The 19,983-nt window shown below is 38.3% G+C and overlaps 3 protein-coding genes and 1 pseudogene across 7 annotated transcripts; 2 read left to right on the forward strand and 2 right to left on the reverse strand.

The window, feature by feature from the left end:
• Positions 1-203: 203 nt before the first annotated feature.
• LOC137950804 (probable WRKY transcription factor 4) lies at positions 204-4,952 on the reverse strand. Of its 2 annotated transcripts, none has more exons than XM_068797429.1 (4): positions 4,445-4,952; positions 3,160-3,764; positions 2,896-3,012; positions 204-878 (listed from the first exon to the last, which is right to left on the reverse strand). In XM_068797429.1, the coding sequence occupies exons 1-4, from the start codon at positions 4,832-4,834 to the stop codon at positions 434-436; spliced, it is 1,557 nt and encodes a 518-aa protein (XP_068653530.1). In that variant the 5' UTR covers positions 4,835-4,952; the 3' UTR covers positions 204-433. The 2 variants fall into 2 exon arrangements, with proteins under 2 accessions (XP_068653530.1, XP_068653531.1); XM_068797430.1 differs by having other exon boundaries at positions 3,175-3,764; positions 4,445-4,951.
• Positions 4,953-5,474: 522 nt separating this feature from the next.
• On the forward strand, positions 5,475-10,544 carry LOC137949948 (uncharacterized). 4 transcript variants are annotated; one of them, XM_068796220.1, is made up of 4 exons: positions 5,477-5,692; positions 6,782-7,645; positions 8,205-8,572; positions 9,915-10,504. In XM_068796220.1, the coding sequence occupies exons 2-4, from the start codon at positions 7,051-7,053 to the stop codon at positions 10,203-10,205; spliced, it is 1,254 nt and encodes a 417-aa protein (XP_068652321.1). In that variant the 5' UTR covers positions 5,477-5,692; positions 6,782-7,050; the 3' UTR covers positions 10,206-10,504. The 4 variants fall into 4 exon arrangements, with proteins under 4 accessions (XP_068652324.1, XP_068652321.1, XP_068652322.1 ...); XM_068796221.1 differs by having other exon boundaries at positions 5,477-5,667; positions 6,229-7,645; XM_068796222.1 differs by having other exon boundaries at positions 5,477-5,667.
• A 97-nt stretch (positions 10,545-10,641) lies between these two features.
• Positions 10,642-12,036, forward strand: LOC137950878 (pentatricopeptide repeat-containing protein At2g35030, mitochondrial-like; annotated as a pseudogene).
• Positions 12,037-12,300: 264 nt separating this feature from the next.
• On the reverse strand, positions 12,301-13,824 carry LOC137950710 (uncharacterized). The gene has a single exon (XM_068797311.1). It carries the CDS (start codon positions 13,486-13,488, stop codon positions 12,805-12,807), a length of 684 nt encoding a protein of 227 aa, XP_068653412.1. The 5' UTR covers positions 13,489-13,824; the 3' UTR covers positions 12,301-12,804.
• Positions 13,825-19,983: the final 6,159 nt, after the last annotated feature.

Genomic DNA, 19,983 nt, shown 5'->3' on the forward strand with positions numbered 1-19,983 from the left:
ACTTCATCTGTGGCTGATTTGAGTACAATTCCATCGAAAGTTTCAAACAGAACGCTGAAATAGCTCTCCTAGCCCATTCATAGGAGCAGGATGCCAACCCTGCAACGTCAAAAAAGCAACTGGGATGGCTGCTAGGATAGGGGCTTGCTTGCCTTTCCCTAACAACCATTAACAAGATGTAAACTAGAGTGAGGAAGTTCAAATTTGACACAAGTATTTCTTTTCGTTCTCATTAAAACTTTTCATATCCATTTCCTTCTGCTGAAGGAACAAATAAAAGAGATCCTAACTTGCCGCATGCCACAAGAAAGCAAGCAAATACACTTTAGGAGAATGTACAAAAAGCTGGAAGAGCAGGATTTCTTACAAACATAAGTAATGACAAATAACAGACATAAATACAGCAAAATTCATCAAGCCTGCGGGTTCGATTTCAGACTGAAACAGCTGCATGATTTTCGTTAAATAAAGGTCGTCGTATGATGCCTGAATTCTTGGTTCCTTCATCGCTTTCTGAAGGGCCTGATGTAGTGAAACCAATACTCAGAAGTGTTTCAGCTGATTCCAAGGCCTTCTCACCTCCTAGTTCTGCTGCTTTTCCGGAAGTCATTTCACCTTCCACAGTTGGTTGCCACCGAGGGGAGGCTGAACGATCATCTTCTTGGGAATTGGTATCATTTTTTTCAAACTGTTGACCAGTGATAGCAGCAGCAGCAAGAAGAAGAGCAGTGGCTGATGTATCACATAGCTTCTTCAGAGTTGGTTTTTCATGGTTGTGCTTGCCTTCGTAAGTCACCAAGACTGCCTGTCCATCACCTGAAGACCTCTCCACATGCTTACGCACAGGACACCCCACAAATGTGCATTTGTAGTAGCTCCTAAACATCTCTTAAAGAGTTAGGAAGTAATTTATACTTTTGTTTACAACTCAAAAAGTAAAAGATGAGTTGATAAATCTAAACTTAACCCTGTTATAAGGGAATGTGCTGGTTATACATGGACACTACGGCCATCACCAAGTGAGACTTACAACCCAACCCAACCCACCAATTAACTCAAACTCCTTTCAAATATTATTTACTCTATAGCAAGAGATACCAAGAACAAAGAAAAAAATTTAAAAAAGGGAAATTGTAAACTTGAAAGGACACCATTACGAAACAAGGCAATTACTAACAAAATAACTATAAGAAAATAGGAAACTTCCAAAACCAAAAGAGATTGACTTAATCATTTTTTAATAATGAAAAAAAAAAAAAAAACTCAAAACCATTCCAACAACAGTTAAGACAATTATCCTCCAGCAAGTCTCAGTCCGTGGCTCTTATTGAACCTTGCTTTGCTGACTAGGTTGCCTGTCCTTTAACATAACAGAAAACAAACCAGTTTGCATCTACATGGCCTTACTCGAATCTGACCTAATTTCCAGATAAACTAGTCAATTTCTTTGCTTAGGACTGTTAATATTGTTATTCTATTGGTTTTGTTTCTTGAGTCCTGTTGTTTTTCAATGGCTGAACCCTGATCAACATATTGACTTAACATCAACCTGGTCCATTTGATCACTTAGATCACCGGCTGTTGTTTAAGCTACAGATTTCCACCACCATACAACTTTACACCACATATAGATTGTTCAAGATATAACTAGAACAATATGTAGGTCTAACATCTATAACAATCAATATAGGTTCATCAAACAAGGTTAGGAGTCAACAGGGTCGATCAGCCTACTCCAAATGGGAATTGGTTAATCCTGCCACCCCAAGGCAGTCAGTGTCAAAAAACATACACATAAATGGATTGTAACTAGAGATAGGTACACCCTACCATGATCTACAAGGAATTATAACTTATTTAGCCCCTTATGTTTAAAGAATGGCATTGGTTAAAAAAGACAAATTGCCAAGCAAGATCCTACGACTTCTACACCCCTAACCTTTCTTGAAATAATATTGATGTGTGAATTTATATTTTTGGACATTCACCAAGGAATCATACAAGGTTTTCAATTGCCAAATACTAAGGAATTAAGCATTGTTTTAGACAGGCACGTGGTAACTGTTAGAACAAAGAAATCTAACTGCTTACAAATAATCACCAGGCTACATTATAAAGACCCAGAACGATTTTGTTGTGACCTACAAATGAAATTTGCCTATTTCCTAACTTTTCAAGGAGAACAGCTAGGTGCCTGGCTAACAGCATGTATCTCTAACTATATTAAATATTTTAAAATGTCACCTTGCAGTCCAGTAGTTGTAGACACGGCCAAGGGGGAAGGCTGCAGCATTTTACAGTTAAAAGTCTGGTTTAATATGGTAATCCAATGTATATAGATATGCTTTCTGTGAAAATAAAAAAGAAGAAATGTAAATTATGAAGGCATGAAATATGGTTCAGTATGAGCTCCCAGTGTTTAGCCAAAATTGGGATAGGGCACCAAAGTGACATGCAGTTCAGTCGGTTCAGATGGAAACAGATGATCTACTCTATTAGATAGATATTAAATGATTGAGAATTCCAAGATTAACCTCTCAATCTGTTAACTGACTACGCTCTAAGAATTGTGCACATAATATGATCACGAAAGTACATCAAACATTTTTTTGACCTCTTTCTAGAAAGCTTACTGTTCTCCATCTTTATAAGTGATAGCAAGCTAATCTATATGCACAAGCTTAACCGTGTATCATTGCCTTAATCTAGCAGATCAACACAACATATGGTCAATACGATCAAATGATAATTATTGAAAAACAATTTAGAAAAAAATTAAAATAATATGAAATATATTTTTAACAAATAATATAAAACAAATTTGACTGCTCACCCTTATCTATGTTGTCTGAGACACATACCGAAATCCACATAATAAAGGACAAAGTAGATTACCTGGGATTGGGGTTTCCCTTTACCATTTTCTGACCATACTTCCGCCACCTATAGCCATCATCCAGAGTTCCAGGATCACTTGACGTCTGGACAATAACCTTTGGTGCATCCTTGATCCTGCTCGACACACAAATTAACATGTTAAAATACAGAAGAAAATATTATAGAAAATAATCTAGTCAACAGCACGGTAGACTTGCATCATTATTTTCATCATCTTATGAATATTAATAAGAATCCTCTATACTACACTCATGGATCAACATTTTTATAACTAGCCTCCGCTTTGGATCACGTTCGTCCTTATGCTCTTCATCGCCATCACTTGAGGAATGTACTGGTGGTTCTCCAGGAGGATCAGCAGACTCAGGTCCGCCAGGAATAAAACCCCCATCCTTAGCACACCTAACTTTTTGTGGCGGCTCATGGTTGTGTCGACTCTTGTAAATAACTTCAGTAACATCGCCCACTGAATTTCGTTCCACCTTCTTCTTGACAGGGCAACTAGGAGTTGTACATTTGTAATAGCTGCGGGAACAGTCAATGCCTTTCACCTGTTTCTGACCATATTTACGCCAATTATAACCATCCCCTATGGGTCTCTTCCTAACAACAGTGGAAGGTACAGGTTTAGGATATAATGCATTGGATTCTTTCTCTTCTTTTAAGGGATTATCCTCTTGTACTGGCAATGCGGGTCTTTGCTGCATTGGAGTAGGATTAAGTAGTGACAAGGCCTGTGAAATGGGTTCGGTTGATGTAATGCCTGATGAAGTGGAACCAACTTGAAGTTGTACTCCTGCCTGAGCTTGAGCGGCCTGAGCTGTGACACTTGCCAAGGCTTCCTGGTGGGACATTTCAAATTTTCCCTGACAAAGCAAAATAATGGCACCAAGCCGCCAAATATAAGAATTCATCCACCACAATAATTTCAAGCGAGAACTGCAGCCAAAAACATGCTAAACACCAAACAGAGTTCATTCAAAACAAGCAGACTTATAAGGTCAACACAGAAAGCCGTACCATAGTCTTATGTGCTCGGAAACATGGGTAGATAATTCATATTAACAAATTACAATTGAAAATGCATGCAAAAAGAATAATATGGACGAAAGAAGTGAATTAGTACAGGCTATGCACTTGTTTGTTCAATTTCAACAAAAAGAATGCGACAAGAACAATCGAGACCACCTAACCGACCGAAAAAAAGTCCATGCTAATCAACGGAACATTAGAGTTTCATAAAACAACTCTGATCATGAAAAAAAAAATCGAAGCCATAAATTACTAACTTGGGTCGAGCGAGTTCAAAAAGTGGGTAATATTCATACTCGAGAGCGCCAGGATGACTAGTTATCTATATTGCCATATATTAGATATATATTTTAAGAGAAGATCCAAGGGTCAAAGTTACACAGTCACATTCAAGTAGCAAATAGTACACACACACAAAAAAAAAAAAAAAAAAAAGAAGAAGAACGCCAAAGTCGGTAAACAACAATATGAACAAGCTTCAAGTAATACCACACCACCCCAATTCGTGACAAACCTGAAACCCTGGTGACGTTGACACGCCGACCAGACCCTGAGGAGAGACCACCGCAAACCTCAGCGCGTCGACGGCGAGAGACAAAACAGGAACCGATTTAATTTCGACTTCAGTAGTGGAAGCAGCCGTCGGCGAAGCCATGGCGCCGGCGAGAAGCTCCGAAAACGACCGGCAATCGTCCCCATCATTACCAGGTACTAGGGTTTGATTTTCGGAACCTGAGGTCCGAGCACAGGTGTCATCAAACTGACAAGGATCTGGAACAGCAACCGGCGCTACAGCCTTCCGACGCTCCGAATTATACTTCACCGCCAGTCCTTGTCCTCCATCTCTCTCCTCCATCTGTTCCTCGTCCTGTTTCGTATCCTTCAAGTCGCCGTCATCCGCCATCGAAGCCCCGCCACCGAGGACGTCAAGAACCGGCTTCGACCCGGTCCGGACCGGTTTCGGCAGCTACCTGTTCTCGGTTATCAATCCAGTGCGCCGGAGAAGGCGGAGAAGAGGGAAGGCAGAGAGTATGATGTTTTAAAAGGAGGGGAGATTTCCTGTTTGACTGGTGTTGACCAGGTCCAGGAGTTTTCAGCCGTAACTTGACGGCGTTAGGTTTGCCCTTTTGTGCTAGACCCTCTTGAGACGGGAGACATAACGGCAGCTGTGGAAAGAAGACGCCGCTTTCAACTAGGTTTGACGAGCATAGTAAGTTGCACAACCGCAAATAACACGTGTCAGCGACTCATTAAAAGTCACCGATACCAAATTGGTTGGGTAAGATGTTTCGGACTCGCGCCACTGTGAGCTTTGATGGCTCAAATTAGAGCCGACGGTGGTTGAATATTAAATATTTATTAAAAAAGCAGTATAAAATAATTCTTCAATAATTCTAGTTAATATTTAAAAGTATAATCAATGAACCAAATGAGGGTTAGCAAGTGATAGTATTTTTGCAGGTATAAAATTATATTTGAAAATTTTATTGCTGGACCTGATTTTCACGCGAGTGTTGTTGGTAGCGGGATTTGGGGCTTGTTTCTTGGAAGCTGTCAGATGCTAAATATCACTCAGATGTCATCACAGCAATAATGTGCCCAATTTAAAATAGGATCGAATCATTCATTCTTCTCTCGGTCTTTTCATTCTCATTGATCCCTGTATCTCGCGCCTCGAAGTTTTGCCCAAGGCGTGTCTCTGCAAACAGCAAAGCATCCTTTGCCCGCCGGGAAAAGGTATTAAAAAACAAGAACCGAAGAGGTACCATTCATAATCCTTTTTTTTTCTTCATGAATTTGATGATGAACTTCTACGCTCTTTTATTCAGCTTCTGTAGAACTCTTTCAGAATTTGCTGAAATAGCACACGCAAATCCTTGTTTTAGCTTTACGATAATCCTTCGTTATATATTTGTTTTCGTAAGCAATCTGTTATGTAAGAAGCAATAGGTGGGCAATTTGATTACAGTGATGGGAAACAGACAGAAATGAAAAAATGCCAAGAGGTCCGCCCGTTCTTCTTCTCCTTGGAAGTCGGCGAGTTCAGTTTTGGATTTTTAATTTCAGTAAATACGTCTTTTATTTATTGAATCCGGATTAGAGGATTGAACCATCCATCAGAGTACAGCAATAAACTAATAAAAAGTGCCTCGTGGCAATTTGAAAAACCTTCCATGGAAAGGGAACTATTATTGCCCTGTCATGGAGGAGAACGCAACTCTTCTTCTGAGGTTTGCGAAATTACCCCTAAAATATTTCTTATTTTTTTGAAAAATGCTCCTTAAAATATTTCTCCAGGTGTTTCCGCGTCGAAGGTTAATTGTGGGAATGATGCTTTCGTTTTCATTATCGAGGAGGTTCACTCTGAAACTAGTGTAATCACAGTAAAACGCAACTCTTCTTGCAACTCGCAATTGATTTCTCCCGAATCAATTGCGACTTGGAAAACAAAGAAAATTAATGGGACCAAACTTGGTGACCTGGGTCCTCCTAGAAAAGCGAGATGGTTGAGGTTTACCGTCAACTAGTTGGTCCGGCTTCACACAGACATGTCTGACCAGACTTCCATGTCGTGCAAGAAGTGTCAGGGAAGAAAGGGATTACCAGATTCCCGTTCCTGCCATTCAAATGCTCAGTGGGAAGTCCGCGCATTTAAATTTCTCGTGATCTAGCACCTGTTTTGAGGCTGCGAATGGGAACCAGCGTAATCTGATCTCCGACGATTCGATTTTCTCAGTAAATGCTGACAGTTGGTTTTATCCTCAGTTATCGATTTCCTCATATTTGTTCTTTAAACGTAGCGAGTTGCTACTTTGGGCTGATTATCTCCTCTTCTTGACTGCAACATTAGGTGACGAAGTGGCTCTTGGCCGGTCACTGTGGTCTTTTTGAGAAAAAAGAAAAAGAAGAAGTTCGCACTCCTAAGCACTAGTGATTGATTTTGACATCTGGATATCTTAAGCTTCTTCTTTTGTATTTGTACAAGTTTGATTTTTAGAAATGTTCTCGAGCTTGTTATGAAGAAGCAAGAGAAAAACCTCGTCCAACTTTTGGAAGTTCTGAAAAACTAAAACAGTGGAGAGGTCCTAGGGTGGTGGGGAGACGCGTTTCCTGTTGCAGATGGAAGCAGTGACAAGCGGGAACGTGGGGATGAAGAAGACGAGATTAGTGGACATTCTGAAAGAGTCGTCCAATGACAGAGAAGAAAGAGGTAAAAACTCTTCAATTTTGCCTTCTTCACCGAGGTCAATGATCTCGAAGTGGTTCTCATCAATCAGACGGTCGAGGGAATCAGCTACACTGCAGAGTAGGTTGGCATCCACTGTTACATTGAGCAGGAATGAGGGAGATGGTACTGAAGAGTCTGTAGTGGAGTCGAGTGGCGACAAGAGAACCTCCGTCGTGGCTTCTCTAACGAGGGTGGTCCCAGAGAACGACGAGCTAGATTTGAGATTGAAGAGAAATGAGCAAGATAAGAGGAGGTTGAAGAAGGTTAAATGTGTGAAGTTGCCAAGGCCTAATTTCAGCAAGAAAGCAGAGTCGGCTGATGACCCTCTTTCAGTTGCAGTCCATAGAACAGAAGAAATTCTGATGTTATCTGCAGTGGACACCGATGAAAGAACTGGACCCATTTTGAAGAACTTTGACGAGAAGAATAGTTTTCAGAATAGTACTTCCTCCTGTTCAAAGTCGACACAGACGCTTATGCCACCAGGTGAATATTTTGTTCCTTATTTTCATTTTTCTTTAATTTCTTTATTTGTTTCTTGATTCATCACTTTATTAGATCATTTTCTTTTTAAAAAGTTCCACTAGAATCCGTTGGGTATCCAAACGCTAACTAGAAATTATGGTTATTCATCGATCAGGCTGCCTCTCTTCCTTGTTTGGAATTATTGTCTGCATATTGTCGAGAATGTTTTCTGTGCATCTTCCTGTATTTTTTTTTATTTGGATCTCATCTTAATAGGATTTGTATAAAGCATTTGCAAACACGCTTTTCCTATATGAGAATTCATATATGTAGATCCTTCAGGGAATGTGGTTGATAATCATAAATGGGTACTGGTTACTCTACAACGAAGGTGCTCCTTTTAGATGGTAAGAATCAATGGCAGGAACTGGCCTCCTTGTTTATTCTAGACTCAGATCGTAGCCAAATGTTTTAGCCAGCCAAATCATTTCAAGACTTTTTAATTTCTAAAATATTGCTTTTAATGTCTTATTCAAAATACTGCTCTTTTTGGTCTCACATGTAACTTTTCCATTTCCAGGTTTTCCAGGGGATCCATTATTCGGTTTTGGTTTTGGAGTTGGTCTTGCTTTCCTTCTAAGCTACAGAAGTGAATATAATAAGATGGTGGAGTTGCAAAGACAAATGGAAATTCTGCTTAAAGATATTAAAAATGAAATGAGGAAGAGGGATGTTTCTGCTTGCTCCAGAAAGCCCCAACCTCATTCTTTTGTTGCTTTTGATTCTAATATACAATATGATCAGCTTTCGAAGCTTGATTCAACATCAGACAGCACAAGACTTCATGAAATCAATCAGCTGGAAGCTGAACTTGAAACTGAGTTAGAATTTCTTCAGCTGAACTTGGAGAGTGAAAGTACAGCAATTCCTAGTCAACAGTGCATCGAGGTACAAATTGATATTTCTTTTGCATCCTAAAGTTCTTAGTGGCATTTCTTGTTTTTATTTGAACTATCATTTAATGTTTTATATTCTGTTTATTCTTATGAAGTTGATTATTTTCATGAAGAAGCTTTTAAACTACAGGATCATGATTATGCTTTGATATATGTCTATGTGAAAGTTTTAGGACCAAGAGAAACAAAACTACACTCATAGTGTACTAGGATTTGGCTAGATGTCTCGAGTTCAGATTATTGTGCCAAATACATTGAATATGAATGGCCTTATTTGGTAAATATCCATGCAGTATTTGATTAATTCAATTGAAATCTATCTATTTAACACCATTTGATTTACAATATTACAGAGGAATCTATAACTGCTATTTTGGCCAAAAATTTCCTGCATGCAGAGATTTACATATTTGTTTATGCATGTATGCTGGAAACAGGGACTATGCTTATCTTAAGATTGTTTAAATTCCTTATGAGGTAGAGATTTCTTTTTGAATCATACTAATACATCACTAGATGGTGGCATGGCAGGAGTGGTAAAAAACTTTCATGTTCTTGCTTGAGCCTAACTCCTGAAATTTCCAAATTTGAACTGATAGTTAAATGGAAAAGTTTCTAATAAGGGAGACATCTGAAAAGATTCTTACATCAACCATAGTTTCCTCAACTGTAAGACCAAAATAAGGTGGAATCAGTAGTGTTGCTATGTGCTGCCATTGTATATTCTTACCTTATATTTCATAGTAATGAAACTCAATTTCTGGGATCACTTACTGCAACAGTCAATGGCTATAATCATCAACTTGAGGTTGCTGGTATGGAACTTCAGTGTTTCGTAATAGTTTTCATGGTCTCAGTGTGCCATTCTTGGTCCTTTAGGAAATTTATGTTAGGTTGTTTCTTATTTTTCTTATTTTTTAATGATAAAATGAAGGTAATGACATTGTTGTAAACAGAATGAAGTATATTCTTGCAAATAGAGTTTTTGGGGGAAAAAAGTTGGGGGCAGTTAAGGTTGCTAAGTGGCTAGTTAAGAGAGGCTGATGGTACAATCTTTCCGTGTTTTTCTTTTTCAATCCATATGTATCTTATTGTTTTCTTTAATGAGAAATGTTAGTTTGACTCAGTATCATCCTAAAGACATGTTTTGGGCTATGGACATAGTTGTATCATGCATTTTCATCCTTAGTTTTTTCATTGTTATAAAACAGCACAGTCCAAATTTCTGAGTTTCTTTTTTTCATAAATCTGTTTTATAACGAAGGCAGTTAATATTTCATTGTTATACAACTGCACAATCCAAATTCCTGAATTCTAAGTAAAAAAGAAAACAGTTGCAGGTAGCTGAGACTTCTGCTGCAGCTGAAAATCTTAGTGAGAGCTTTGGAGAAGAGGATAATCATTGTGGAGATGTTTATAGTGTCTGTCCTTATGAACTCGAGAGAAAATTGTTTGAGCTTCTTCAAACCAGACAAGAAGAGCACACTGAGGAGCTGGAGTTTGCTCTGGAACGAACCCAGAGCAAGCTTTCTGAGAAAGAAATGGAGGTCTCTTGGTGGAAAGAAAATTTCCATCAACATTGCCCGACGTCTGAAGAATCAAAATATGGAGGTAACGATGAGTAATACCATTGATGTTGTGGCTTGATCAGCAGAAATAGCTAGTACTTATTGAACTTGCAGATGTTTCTTAGATTTGGATGGCAAGTTTTTCCCATCTGCGTATCTGGCTTGTGCTGTGTTTCACTCACTGTAAAAAATCTTTTGTTATTGGTCACATTGTCGTGGATTTCGAAGGTGAAAGGAGTCTGTCTTGTTGACATTGGGTAAGCCAGCCTCATTCACTGATGAGCTATGGATTTACCACCACCTAATACAAGGTTTGATGCTGAATTTTGAAACCCTCATTGGCTATTACCAACCAGTCGACAAATTGCAAACCAATTTCAATTGAGTTACAGGGTCAGGTTTATTCGGTGTCAATTTTGAAAAATTCCTTTCTCATAAACTTCTTCTTCGTTATAAAACTATTAAAATAGATGTTTGTTGTCGAATCGAGTAAATGCTGGGACCACGGAGTGTCGAGCTGTGCCATACTGCGGGCCTCAGCGCGGTGACCGCTGAACCTTTCGTGCAGATTTGAATTCGGTGTCAAGAAATGGCTTGCTTGAGATGGTAACCCAGTTTCGCTTGAGAATCTGGTTACTCTGTTGCAGAAGTTTCCCCGGACATCATTCTCTATCTCCTCTTCGGATTTTGAATCTTCCTGCGATTCTTAGGTGCTCTGATTCAGGTCTTCCTAATGGAGATGCCAACCGCTGTTTCAGCACTCTCTGCAATTTTCGTTCATCTAAATTACCGGCAAGACTGTCTACAGGAAACAGAGATTGAATGCCCGAGAGAGATGTTATTTCATGGACAGCAATGGTGGCTGGTCTTGCTCAGAATGGTAGGATATATGAAGCTAGAAAGGTTTTCGATAGAATGCCTGAAAAAAATGTAGACAGTCTTGGAACGCAATGGTCACTGGTTATATTCAAAAATATGAGGCTCGGTGAAGCATTGTACATATTCGAAAGAATGCCTGAAAGGGATCTGCCATCATGGAATACCATGATCACGGGATTTATTCAAAATGGAGATATGGCAAGGGCTCAGAAGTTATTCGATGAAATGCCTGAAAGAAATGTGGTTTCATGGACTGCTATTATCATGGGTTATGCACAAGACGGGCTGTGTGAGAAAGCGATAGAGCTCTTCTCGAGGATGCAGAGTGATGGAATCAAGCCTAATCAAGCTACTTTTGTGAGTGTGTTGGGTGCTTGTAGCAGCTTAGCGGGTATTATTGAAGGAAAGCAAATTCATCAGATAATAAACAAAACAAATTTCCAACTTTGTGCATTTGTTGAATCAGCTTTAATATGTACTCCAAATGTGGAGAGATAATTGCCGCTGGAATGCGATGGTTGCAGCCTATGCTCGTTACGGTAACGGAAGAGAAGCGATTCGGCTGCTCGAAGAAATGCAGGAGAGTGGGTTCAAACCAGATGATGTAACTTATGTGGCTTTGCTAACAGCTTGTAGTCACTCTGGCAAGGTCAATGAAGGACTCAAGTTCTTTGATGAGTTAGTGCAAAATTACTCCATTGAAACAAGAGAAGACGCTTTGCTTGTTTTGTTGATCTATGTGGGGAGGGCAGGGCGGCTTGATGAAGCTGTGAAGTTCATTAATGGAGGTTGAAGATGAAAACCAGAGGGCTGAAAAGGCAGCCAGGGTGCAGTTGGATTGAGGTGAACAGTAGAGTACATGTCTTTGTTGCTCATAATAAATCTCATTGTGAAGAAGATGAGATTTATTGCTTGCTTAAAGGTCTCTACAGGGAACTGAAGTGGGCAGGATACTTGCCCAGAGTAAATGTTGACTGATCGTTCTCTTCTTTAGATTCAATTAATTCTCTTGTACAATGTCATATTTAATATAATTTTTCCGAGAGATTTCTCTGCTTCTGCTATGTGGCTTCATTCTGACCAGTTCATATCTTTTCACAGAACTATTTTAACTATTGATTGGAAAGATTGAAGAGTTCAGAAAACCCATGGGAGATTCCCAAGTCCATGACCAAGAAAGAATCAGGATCGACAGTAATGGTTTGCTCTAATCTGTTTGAGACATGAGTCAGGAAATCTCAGAAATTAATCCAGATTCTTGCACAAAACTAGCTTTATCAGTTCACAAATCTTCATTGAATTTCGTCGGTTATGTTCCAATTTTTTTTGTACAAGTAGACTCGGTTACAGAAAATGATTTTTGACATTATTTGCAGTTCATTACAGGAATCAAGAACTCAACTTCAATTGAAGCAGTAACATCTGCAGTAAAATTTCCACAAAGATTGACGGTCTCGATCACCCTATACATCAGTCACCCGTGAAATGTCGTTCTCGTAGGTATCGTAAACAACGAGCGATAAATGACCGACACTGGCGAAATTTCATAGTCACATTGCCCACAATAAATGGCTTTCATGAGAATCATCGGCCTTCTCGTGATTATTTTTACTACCCTTCTGCCACCTTCCTGGTTTCCTCCAAAACCATTCCTTTCGGTACCAAAAAAATCCCACATTTTTTTCTGACCAAAGTATCCTCGTCTCCTCCAGAAGGCGCCATCACGTCCGAAGCCCAAAATTGACCAATTGGAATTTGGAACTCGCTTCTCTCTCCTTCACGCCACGGCAATGGCTTCCTGGCCTTTGCAGCTGAGCGCCCTGAGTAATCTCCATGAATTCTTGTTACCTTCTTCCCGGCCTCCGGCGACGGAACCAGGGTCCCCAGACGGGAACAAGGGTGACGGGTTCAGGCGTCTCTGCCGATTACGAATGTCCTCCATTTCCATCTCCGCAGGTGGTCTGATCAAGCCGAATGTCAGCAAATGCCACTTGTGTCGCCTACTGGAGGAAACTCTCAAACATTTCCCGCTTCCGACCTTGGGCGACTCCGCGCTGGAGGCCCTTTGGAGCTTTCGGTAATTACGGTGGGAACCGCTCCTGGGTTCCTGGAACAAAGTGTCTAAGGAATAAGAGCGCTGATGGGTGGAAGAGCCCCGCTTGGAGGCGTGGTTAGTGTTCTTCTTCTCCTCCTTTGAAGGCGCTCTGTAACTGTTCGGCACAATGGTTCCACGAAGAAAAACATCCTCCGCGGCGCACATCTCCGCGCTGACATCGCTAAAGAACTCGAACATGTCTTTGTCCGGAGACGGTTCTCGCCGGTCCTCGCTCCCGCCGTCTTTAATGGGAAGATCACAAAGTGAGAGCGCCTCGTCGGCGTCCGACTCTACAAACTCCATTGCTTGCTGCTTGCTCTGGTTCCAAAACGATCTTCCTTCCAGTAAAGCCGAGGTGACCACCATTATAAAGCTCCCCCGAGAAGAAGAATATGAAGAGGGAGAAAAAAACAGAGAAGGAGAGATTTTTTGTGCGGAATTGGGGTGATTGATTTGCGGTGCGTCTTCTAGAAGAGAAAAAGGGTAGAGAGAGAGCGTCTCCGGGTAACGTGGGTTCCTTTTTGGAGGGTTCTGGGCGAGGGTCGAGGACGGCGCTTTTGATGAAAAAGCTCGTGATTCTGCTGTCGATCGAAGCCCAATCTGAGGATAGTTTCCTCTGTAATTTTTGTCCCGTTTTCCAATTTGAAGGAATTTATTTATGGGAACCTGAAAATTGGAAACGTGCGGATTTGGCAAGAAGGGCAGGTGAAGTGGAGAACTTATCATGTTGAAGTCAGGCTTGGGACCCCTGTTCAGAACCTCCAGAACTTGGCGCCCATTAAATGGATTAAGAATCAAATAGCCAAAGAACAATATTTATCATGATCTGGGTCAGGAGACTCTCCTTCAATTTCAGTTATTTAATTAGCGAGAGATGGTTTTTAAATAGGCTAATACAAGTCAGTTTAAGCCGTCACTAAAAACTAAAATGGTGAAAGAATGCTCTTTTATTAAAGTAATCCTACGCTGACGAGATCAGAGATTCCCTCATTTAGGAAGAAAAGGGTCTTCTAGACGACGTTTAAAACTTTGAAGAACCCAGCTCTGAAGAAATCTTTCAGTCAGTTTCAGATAACCAGATTTGTAGTTTTTCTCTTCCCATTTCGCCCTTTCAGTTACTGTCAAATACTGAATTGGAACGTCAACTCTCCGTAATCGCCAAGAAAAGGAACAGTTGAGGGACCAGAACCAACCAGAAGTCCCTGTGACAGCAATGGAGATCGGAAGCCAAAAAATAGTCTCAGAAATACGATGTGACCTGCCAGACTATTTGAGACCTTTCTTCTTCGCCGGCTTCTCTTTACTCTATTATTTGGTAGAATCATTGATGCGTAGCAAAGTCTAAGTATATAAAATATGAGGTCAAAATGAACCCTTTGAAGTACTGGGTTTATTCAATTGTTCTCAGCTCCGAGTCATAACATCTTGTACAAACATTTATATGGTAGGACTACTTTCAATGTGGTATTACAATAAGATTTGTTATGTGCATGTACATTTATGGGTCATTTCTAGTTGATTTAAGTGATTTAAAGACCATAGGAAAAAGATGTAAACAGGAAAATTATCTGGTGTTTATACAAGGTCTAAGGGTCTGTTTGGAATGTCATGGAAAAGAAAAGAAAATGGTCTAATTCATCTTGTCCCACGACAAGCTTAAGGGGATAACAAGATGAGTACCTTATAATTCCAATAGGAAACAATTGAAAGCTTTGAAATGAAACATGAGGTCTAGTTCATGTAACAACAAATCATTTAAAGATCTCTTTCTAGTTTTAGTTACAATGAACTTTGAAATGAAAGAAATCATTTATTTTCTTCTTTTTAAGGAGAAAGAAGCCCAGTAGCACCATTTTTGCTTACATATATCAAATTTGTCTGGCTTCCAGAGGGTGGTTGGAGATGGAGAGGGACTCATTGTTGGATAGTGTTTGTCCACCTACCTCTCTCTCTCTCTCTCTCTGAAACTTGGTAGCTTCAAAATTCAGAAAGAGCTAAACGAGGTAATTAAACAGAGAGAGAACATTCACAATGCTTTCCAGTTCCCACTCTCTCACAGTATATAAAGCAGAAAGCTTCAAAGGAAAGTCCTGATATCTGATAAGAAGTGATAATCTTACTTTAACTTCGTCGTTTTGTGATCAAAAGTGAAGGGTTGCACGTCTTAACTATTCTAATCAACTCGACATAAAGTGGATTCTTCTCGTCTCTAGTGGGATGTTTATGGGTAATTTTTTTCTTCCTTGAAGTGGTTGATATTCCCTCCACTAACAGGCTGAACATACTTTTAATCGATCCAGGACAAGGAGCCTGTAGTTTTCTTTAAAGAAGAACAAGGTGGTTTATGTTTGCCCAGACTCACTCCCATCGTTATCTTCTTTGTGACAGCCTTACGTATTATGTGCGTCACTTTGCTGTTAAATCCATTGGAATTGGGATTTGTTGAAAAACGAGAGTTCCAGTAAGAATACTCTTACTTATAGCATGAAGAGAACAATAAATATTTGATTGAACTGGTCATGAATGTAAATCAACTCAAGCACGCAAGCATGTCCAGACACTTTATGGATTGTCTCGTTGGACACATTTAAAGTTTGATTTTTCTTTTAGGAGTTTTTAAGTTTAGCTTATATGTAAACAATAATTGTAACTGCCCATCAGTTAAGATTTCTCCTCTTTTGATGAAAAAAATAAGGTGTTTAAGTTTTATAGATCTTGTCTAGTATAGGGTTTGTAACTTTCCACCACCGATAAACCTCTGAATAGACGAACTGATCTCTATTCTTACGGATTTGATCACTATGACTAGAGGTAAACGACATTTCAATCTCCTCAATTGTTCATAGAGAGACTACCTTTGGTTTGATCAATCGAACTCTAAAAGAAACTTTTGAGTAAGCTTTAGGAAAAGTAAAGGAACTACTTTCGATCGTGTTCTCGAACCTTTGAGCTTTTAGAAGAAAGCTTGAAGGATGTGATCCACCGCATTATTTCTAGAACTGCTTCTAGAGCATTGAGTAGGGATGGAACTGGATTTAATTTTTTAAAGATTTAAAACTGCTATAGATATTATTTAGCTGATGCTATTACTATAATTTAATTTTACTCTTATAATAGTTAATAAAATTAGTTAATACTTTTAAAAAATAATTAGAAGTTAAACTATTTTTGCCAACAAAAACAACATATGGTGAAAAATAATTTTACTAATAAATGTATAACGGAAAAAGAAATTCGTCGACAATAAAAATCCTGCCAATTTTCTCACCATCACTAGGAAACATCTTTTGCGATACAAAACTATTTTTTGTCGGTAATAATTTTACCACCATGACTTACGAACACTTTTATAAACTGAAGTTGACGAATGTTTTCCAGGCAATAATAAATTTCTACTAATTTTGTTGATGGATACGAAAATTAAAGATTTAATTTTTTTGGCATTTAAGCATGTACATAATTAATTAATGTAATTAAGAAATTAACTAAGTACTAGATTTATTAACTTATAAAGTAATTATATGTTAATTACATAAATATCTAATTAATTAGTTGACGGATTAATTAATTTAAAAAATTAGATAATTTACAATGAATAATTTTTTTTAATTTACTTAATTAGGTACATGCAAACTAATGCTATTAGTAATCAACCAATTAAATTACTAATTATCTAGTTAAGTAAATAAATAACCAAATTAATAACCAATAATTAAGAGAAATTTTAATTATGGATTATGTAATTAACTAATTAACCAAGTAAATTACTAATTAACTAATCAAATAACCAATTTAATTAGTTAATTTACAGTAGTCCAAAGGTAATTAAATTATTATTGATTAAGTAATTTAATTAATTAGGTAATTACATAACTTACAACAATTAATTAAAGTACCAATTTAAATTATCTAATTTAATTTTTCTAATTTACAATAGGTAGTTAAAAATAAAAATAAAAATAATTCAAGCTATTCTCAATGGAAATAATTCCGCCAATAATTGGGAAGACTATCTAGAAATCCTTATTTTTTCAAGGATAGAGTTTTTAAAAAAAATTCAAATAACCTTTTCTCAGTAAAATTAAATTTATGTTGATCATTTCTTTATTTCTTCTTCCTCTCATTCCTTAATCCTTCAATTATCCGGCTCGTTGCTTGCTCTCCCTTGGATAGAGCTCGTAGTTACTCATCGCCTATTGATTGACTTTTGTGTTCTAATGTCCATAGTTTGTTGCCTCTACTTTAGTTTTTTGCCCTAATGTTTTCAGTTAATGCCACCATTGGCAGCCACACTAGGGGCGAAATGGGGTGGAAAAGGTGCGCTAAATGAGAGGGGCTTTGTTAAGGTCTCTAGCCATAGATCGAGTCACCCTACGCTCCCTTCGGTCTTCCAGAATTATAAATGGTGAAGGTTTGTGTTTCAGATGCTTGGAACGCCCAATAGCGACAGAGCAGCTCCGCAGGGATGACGAACAGACACAACGAACTCCAGCAAGGAGTTGAACCGTCTGATTGTCAGAACTCGACAGGGAAGGTGAGACGACGTCTTTGATAGTGGATCTAGGGAGGTAGTGGAGAGAATTAGTCGACGACGGTGAAGTTCAAAGAGTTATGCGAAAGTGACGGAAAACAAGGGAGCTCGAGAAGGAGAGGGAATTGGAAGTGACGTAGCAGCTGTTCGGGAGGAGGAAGATGAACGGACGTGATCGGGCTAACCGAGCTTGGAGGTAGCTCGCACCTAGCCCTCATTGGAGAGAGTACCTGATCTCAATTAACTATCATTCAAGCTTTTCATTTCATTCCAATGATGTTCCTATAAATAATAAGAACACCCCCATACAAAAATTACACAAAGCATAAATGTCTGACGGAATTACAAAAATGCCACTACATAAAACATGCAAAAAATTACATCAATTACCCTTACGTCTACATGCTACTCTTGATGTTATGGAGTGCATAACAAGCTCAAAACCCTTAGATAGGTGACATTATGATATCTAATTTATTTTTTAATATTTTTATGTATTTAGGATTATGGTTATGATTAATTCTATTTAAATAAATAAGTAACTAATTAAGCAATTTAGTTACTAATTAACCAATAAATCAATTTAATAACTTTCAAATACATTTTATTATTTGTAAAGGAAAATTATGATGAGATGAGTGTAAATAAATGTCATGGATATAGCATAATTTCACAAAGTTTCCAAAGGCAAATAGATCTATTTGTTTTGAACATTTCCCACTTTAAGACTTCAAAATTTTTATGGTCATTTAGATGTGATATTACTAAAGATTGCATTATCTTTACAACCTACTACACCAACTATTCTTACAATTAGCTGGACTAAACGTTGCCATTAGATTTTAGGCAAGATTATAATGTAATTTTTAAATCTTGTCAATTTTGATTATTTTTTGAAAGTTGCATTACTAGTTCTATTATTCATAAGTATTCATCTTCCAGTAATATTTCTAAAATAAAAGGCAAGATCAATAAAATCTCTTCATTGAAAAAAAAAAAATTATTAACCATTAGCTGATCTGACTAGATCAGCTTTGTCTTGCAACTGACCTAAGTTCATAAGCACCCTAGAAAACAAGTAGTTCATTTTTTAGGTCAATAATAATAACAACATAAAGGAGAAAAGGTAAAACTGAGTTACTTGACCATAAACTACATGCAAAAAGGGTTAATCAATGACTTCGTTCTAACATCTGTATAATCTGTCTTGAAATGAGCAGATAATTAAGAAATTATCTATATTTAAACTGAAAGGCTTTTACAGTGGAGAAGATAAGACGGGAAGTAGAAGAGAGGAGAAAGATAAATCATTTGAAGTCAAATGTTCTCTCACTTCCATAGAGATCTCACGTTATTTAGGTCATCATATTAACATTATTTAACAATTTTAGCTTATCATATATAGATTAGAATTGGCAGTAGCAGAGAAAAACGGTAAAAATAGCGATGGGGGAAGATACCACTAGCAAATCTCAGGCAGAGGTACAAAATTCCGTAATGCGTTACAGAAACAACTCTCCAGAGAGCAGCGACACGACCAAAATAAAATAAAATAATAATAATAATCAGTGTGGAAACAGAAATATACCTGCCGGAGATAGGAGCGGATGAGAGAAGGGACACGCGAAGAGCTTCAGCTCCATCATCCGGAGAAAATAAGGAGAGAGGGAGAGTGAACGGAAGGAGGGAAAGATAAAAGGAGAAAGTATAACAGAAAATTTTGTCGGGAAGTGGAAGATTCGGCGGAATGACAAGATAAGACTGGGCTACGGAGAGACGCGAGCGAGACGTCCTCTCCAGCCAAACTTTGTGCATGAAGTCGACGTCGCCTTCTCCTAACACGAAAACATGGCTTTTATAGGTGATACGAACCAACGAGCGAAAATCGCCTCGTGGCTCCTTCAAGTGGGTGGCCGGTGAAAAGTCGGTGGTGGCTCATAGTTGTCAGATTGGGCTCTGGGGTTCAAGACAGGCCCAATGACCTCCAAGAACGAATACCCAGAGTGGGCCTCAGCTTCAAAATGTGCTTGGATCCTAACTAAATGGCGTAGCCCATGATAAGTTAATCAAATATCCAACAACGATGTCAATCATAGTTGGATATCACCTTGTTTAAGAATTGTTATTCATATTACTTACATGAGTATGGTAGGATGTCACCTTGTTTAAGAGAAATTTTAATAATTTTTTTTTAAAAAAAATCGATAACAGAGAATAATTATTAAATATATAATAATGTTTCGAACCAAATATTATATAATGCATAATATGCAACCAAGTATAGAAAGCATATTTGTTTAAGGTGGAAAAACAAGAATTGCTCTTTGGGA

Source organism: Aristolochia californica, unplaced genomic scaffold, assembly GCF_029961685.1.
Source record: "Aristolochia californica isolate CCGP_79_NKW_82.1479 unplaced genomic scaffold, dmAriCali1.0.hap1 SCAF_14, whole genome shotgun sequence".
Taxonomy (NCBI): domain Eukaryota; kingdom Viridiplantae; phylum Streptophyta; class Magnoliopsida; order Piperales; family Aristolochiaceae; genus Aristolochia; species Aristolochia californica.

What these genes read in the sequence shown, in the direction of transcription:
- LOC137950804 (XM_068797429.1), bottom strand. Translation starts at nt 4,834, where the DNA reads ATGGCGGATGACGGCGACTTGAAGGATACGAAACAGGACGAGGAACAG. An exon ending in CAACGTCACCAGGGTTTCAG is followed by an intron (nt 3,765 to 4,444) that starts GTTTGTCACGAA and finishes TTGCTTTGTCAG; the next exon opens with GGAAAATTTGAAATGTCCCA. An exon ending in CGGAGGCTAGTTATAAAAAT is followed by an intron (nt 3,013 to 3,159) that starts GTTGATCCATGA and finishes TGTGTCGAGCAG; the next exon opens with GATCAAGGATGCACCAAAGG.
- LOC137950710 (XM_068797311.1), bottom strand. Translation starts at nt 13,488, where the DNA reads ATGGTGGTCACCTCGGCTTTACTGGAAGGAAGATCGTTTTGGAACCAG.
- LOC137949948 (XM_068796220.1), top strand. Translation starts at nt 7,051, where the DNA reads ATGGAAGCAGTGACAAGCGGGAACGTGGGGATGAAGAAGACGAGATTA. An exon ending in ACAGACGCTTATGCCACCAG is followed by an intron (nt 7,646 to 8,204) that starts GTGAATATTTTG and finishes TTCCATTTCCAG; the next exon opens with GTTTTCCAGGGGATCCATTA. An exon ending in CTAGTCAACAGTGCATCGAG is followed by an intron (nt 8,573 to 9,914) that starts GTACAAATTGAT and finishes AAAAGAAAACAG; the next exon opens with TTGCAGGTAGCTGAGACTTC.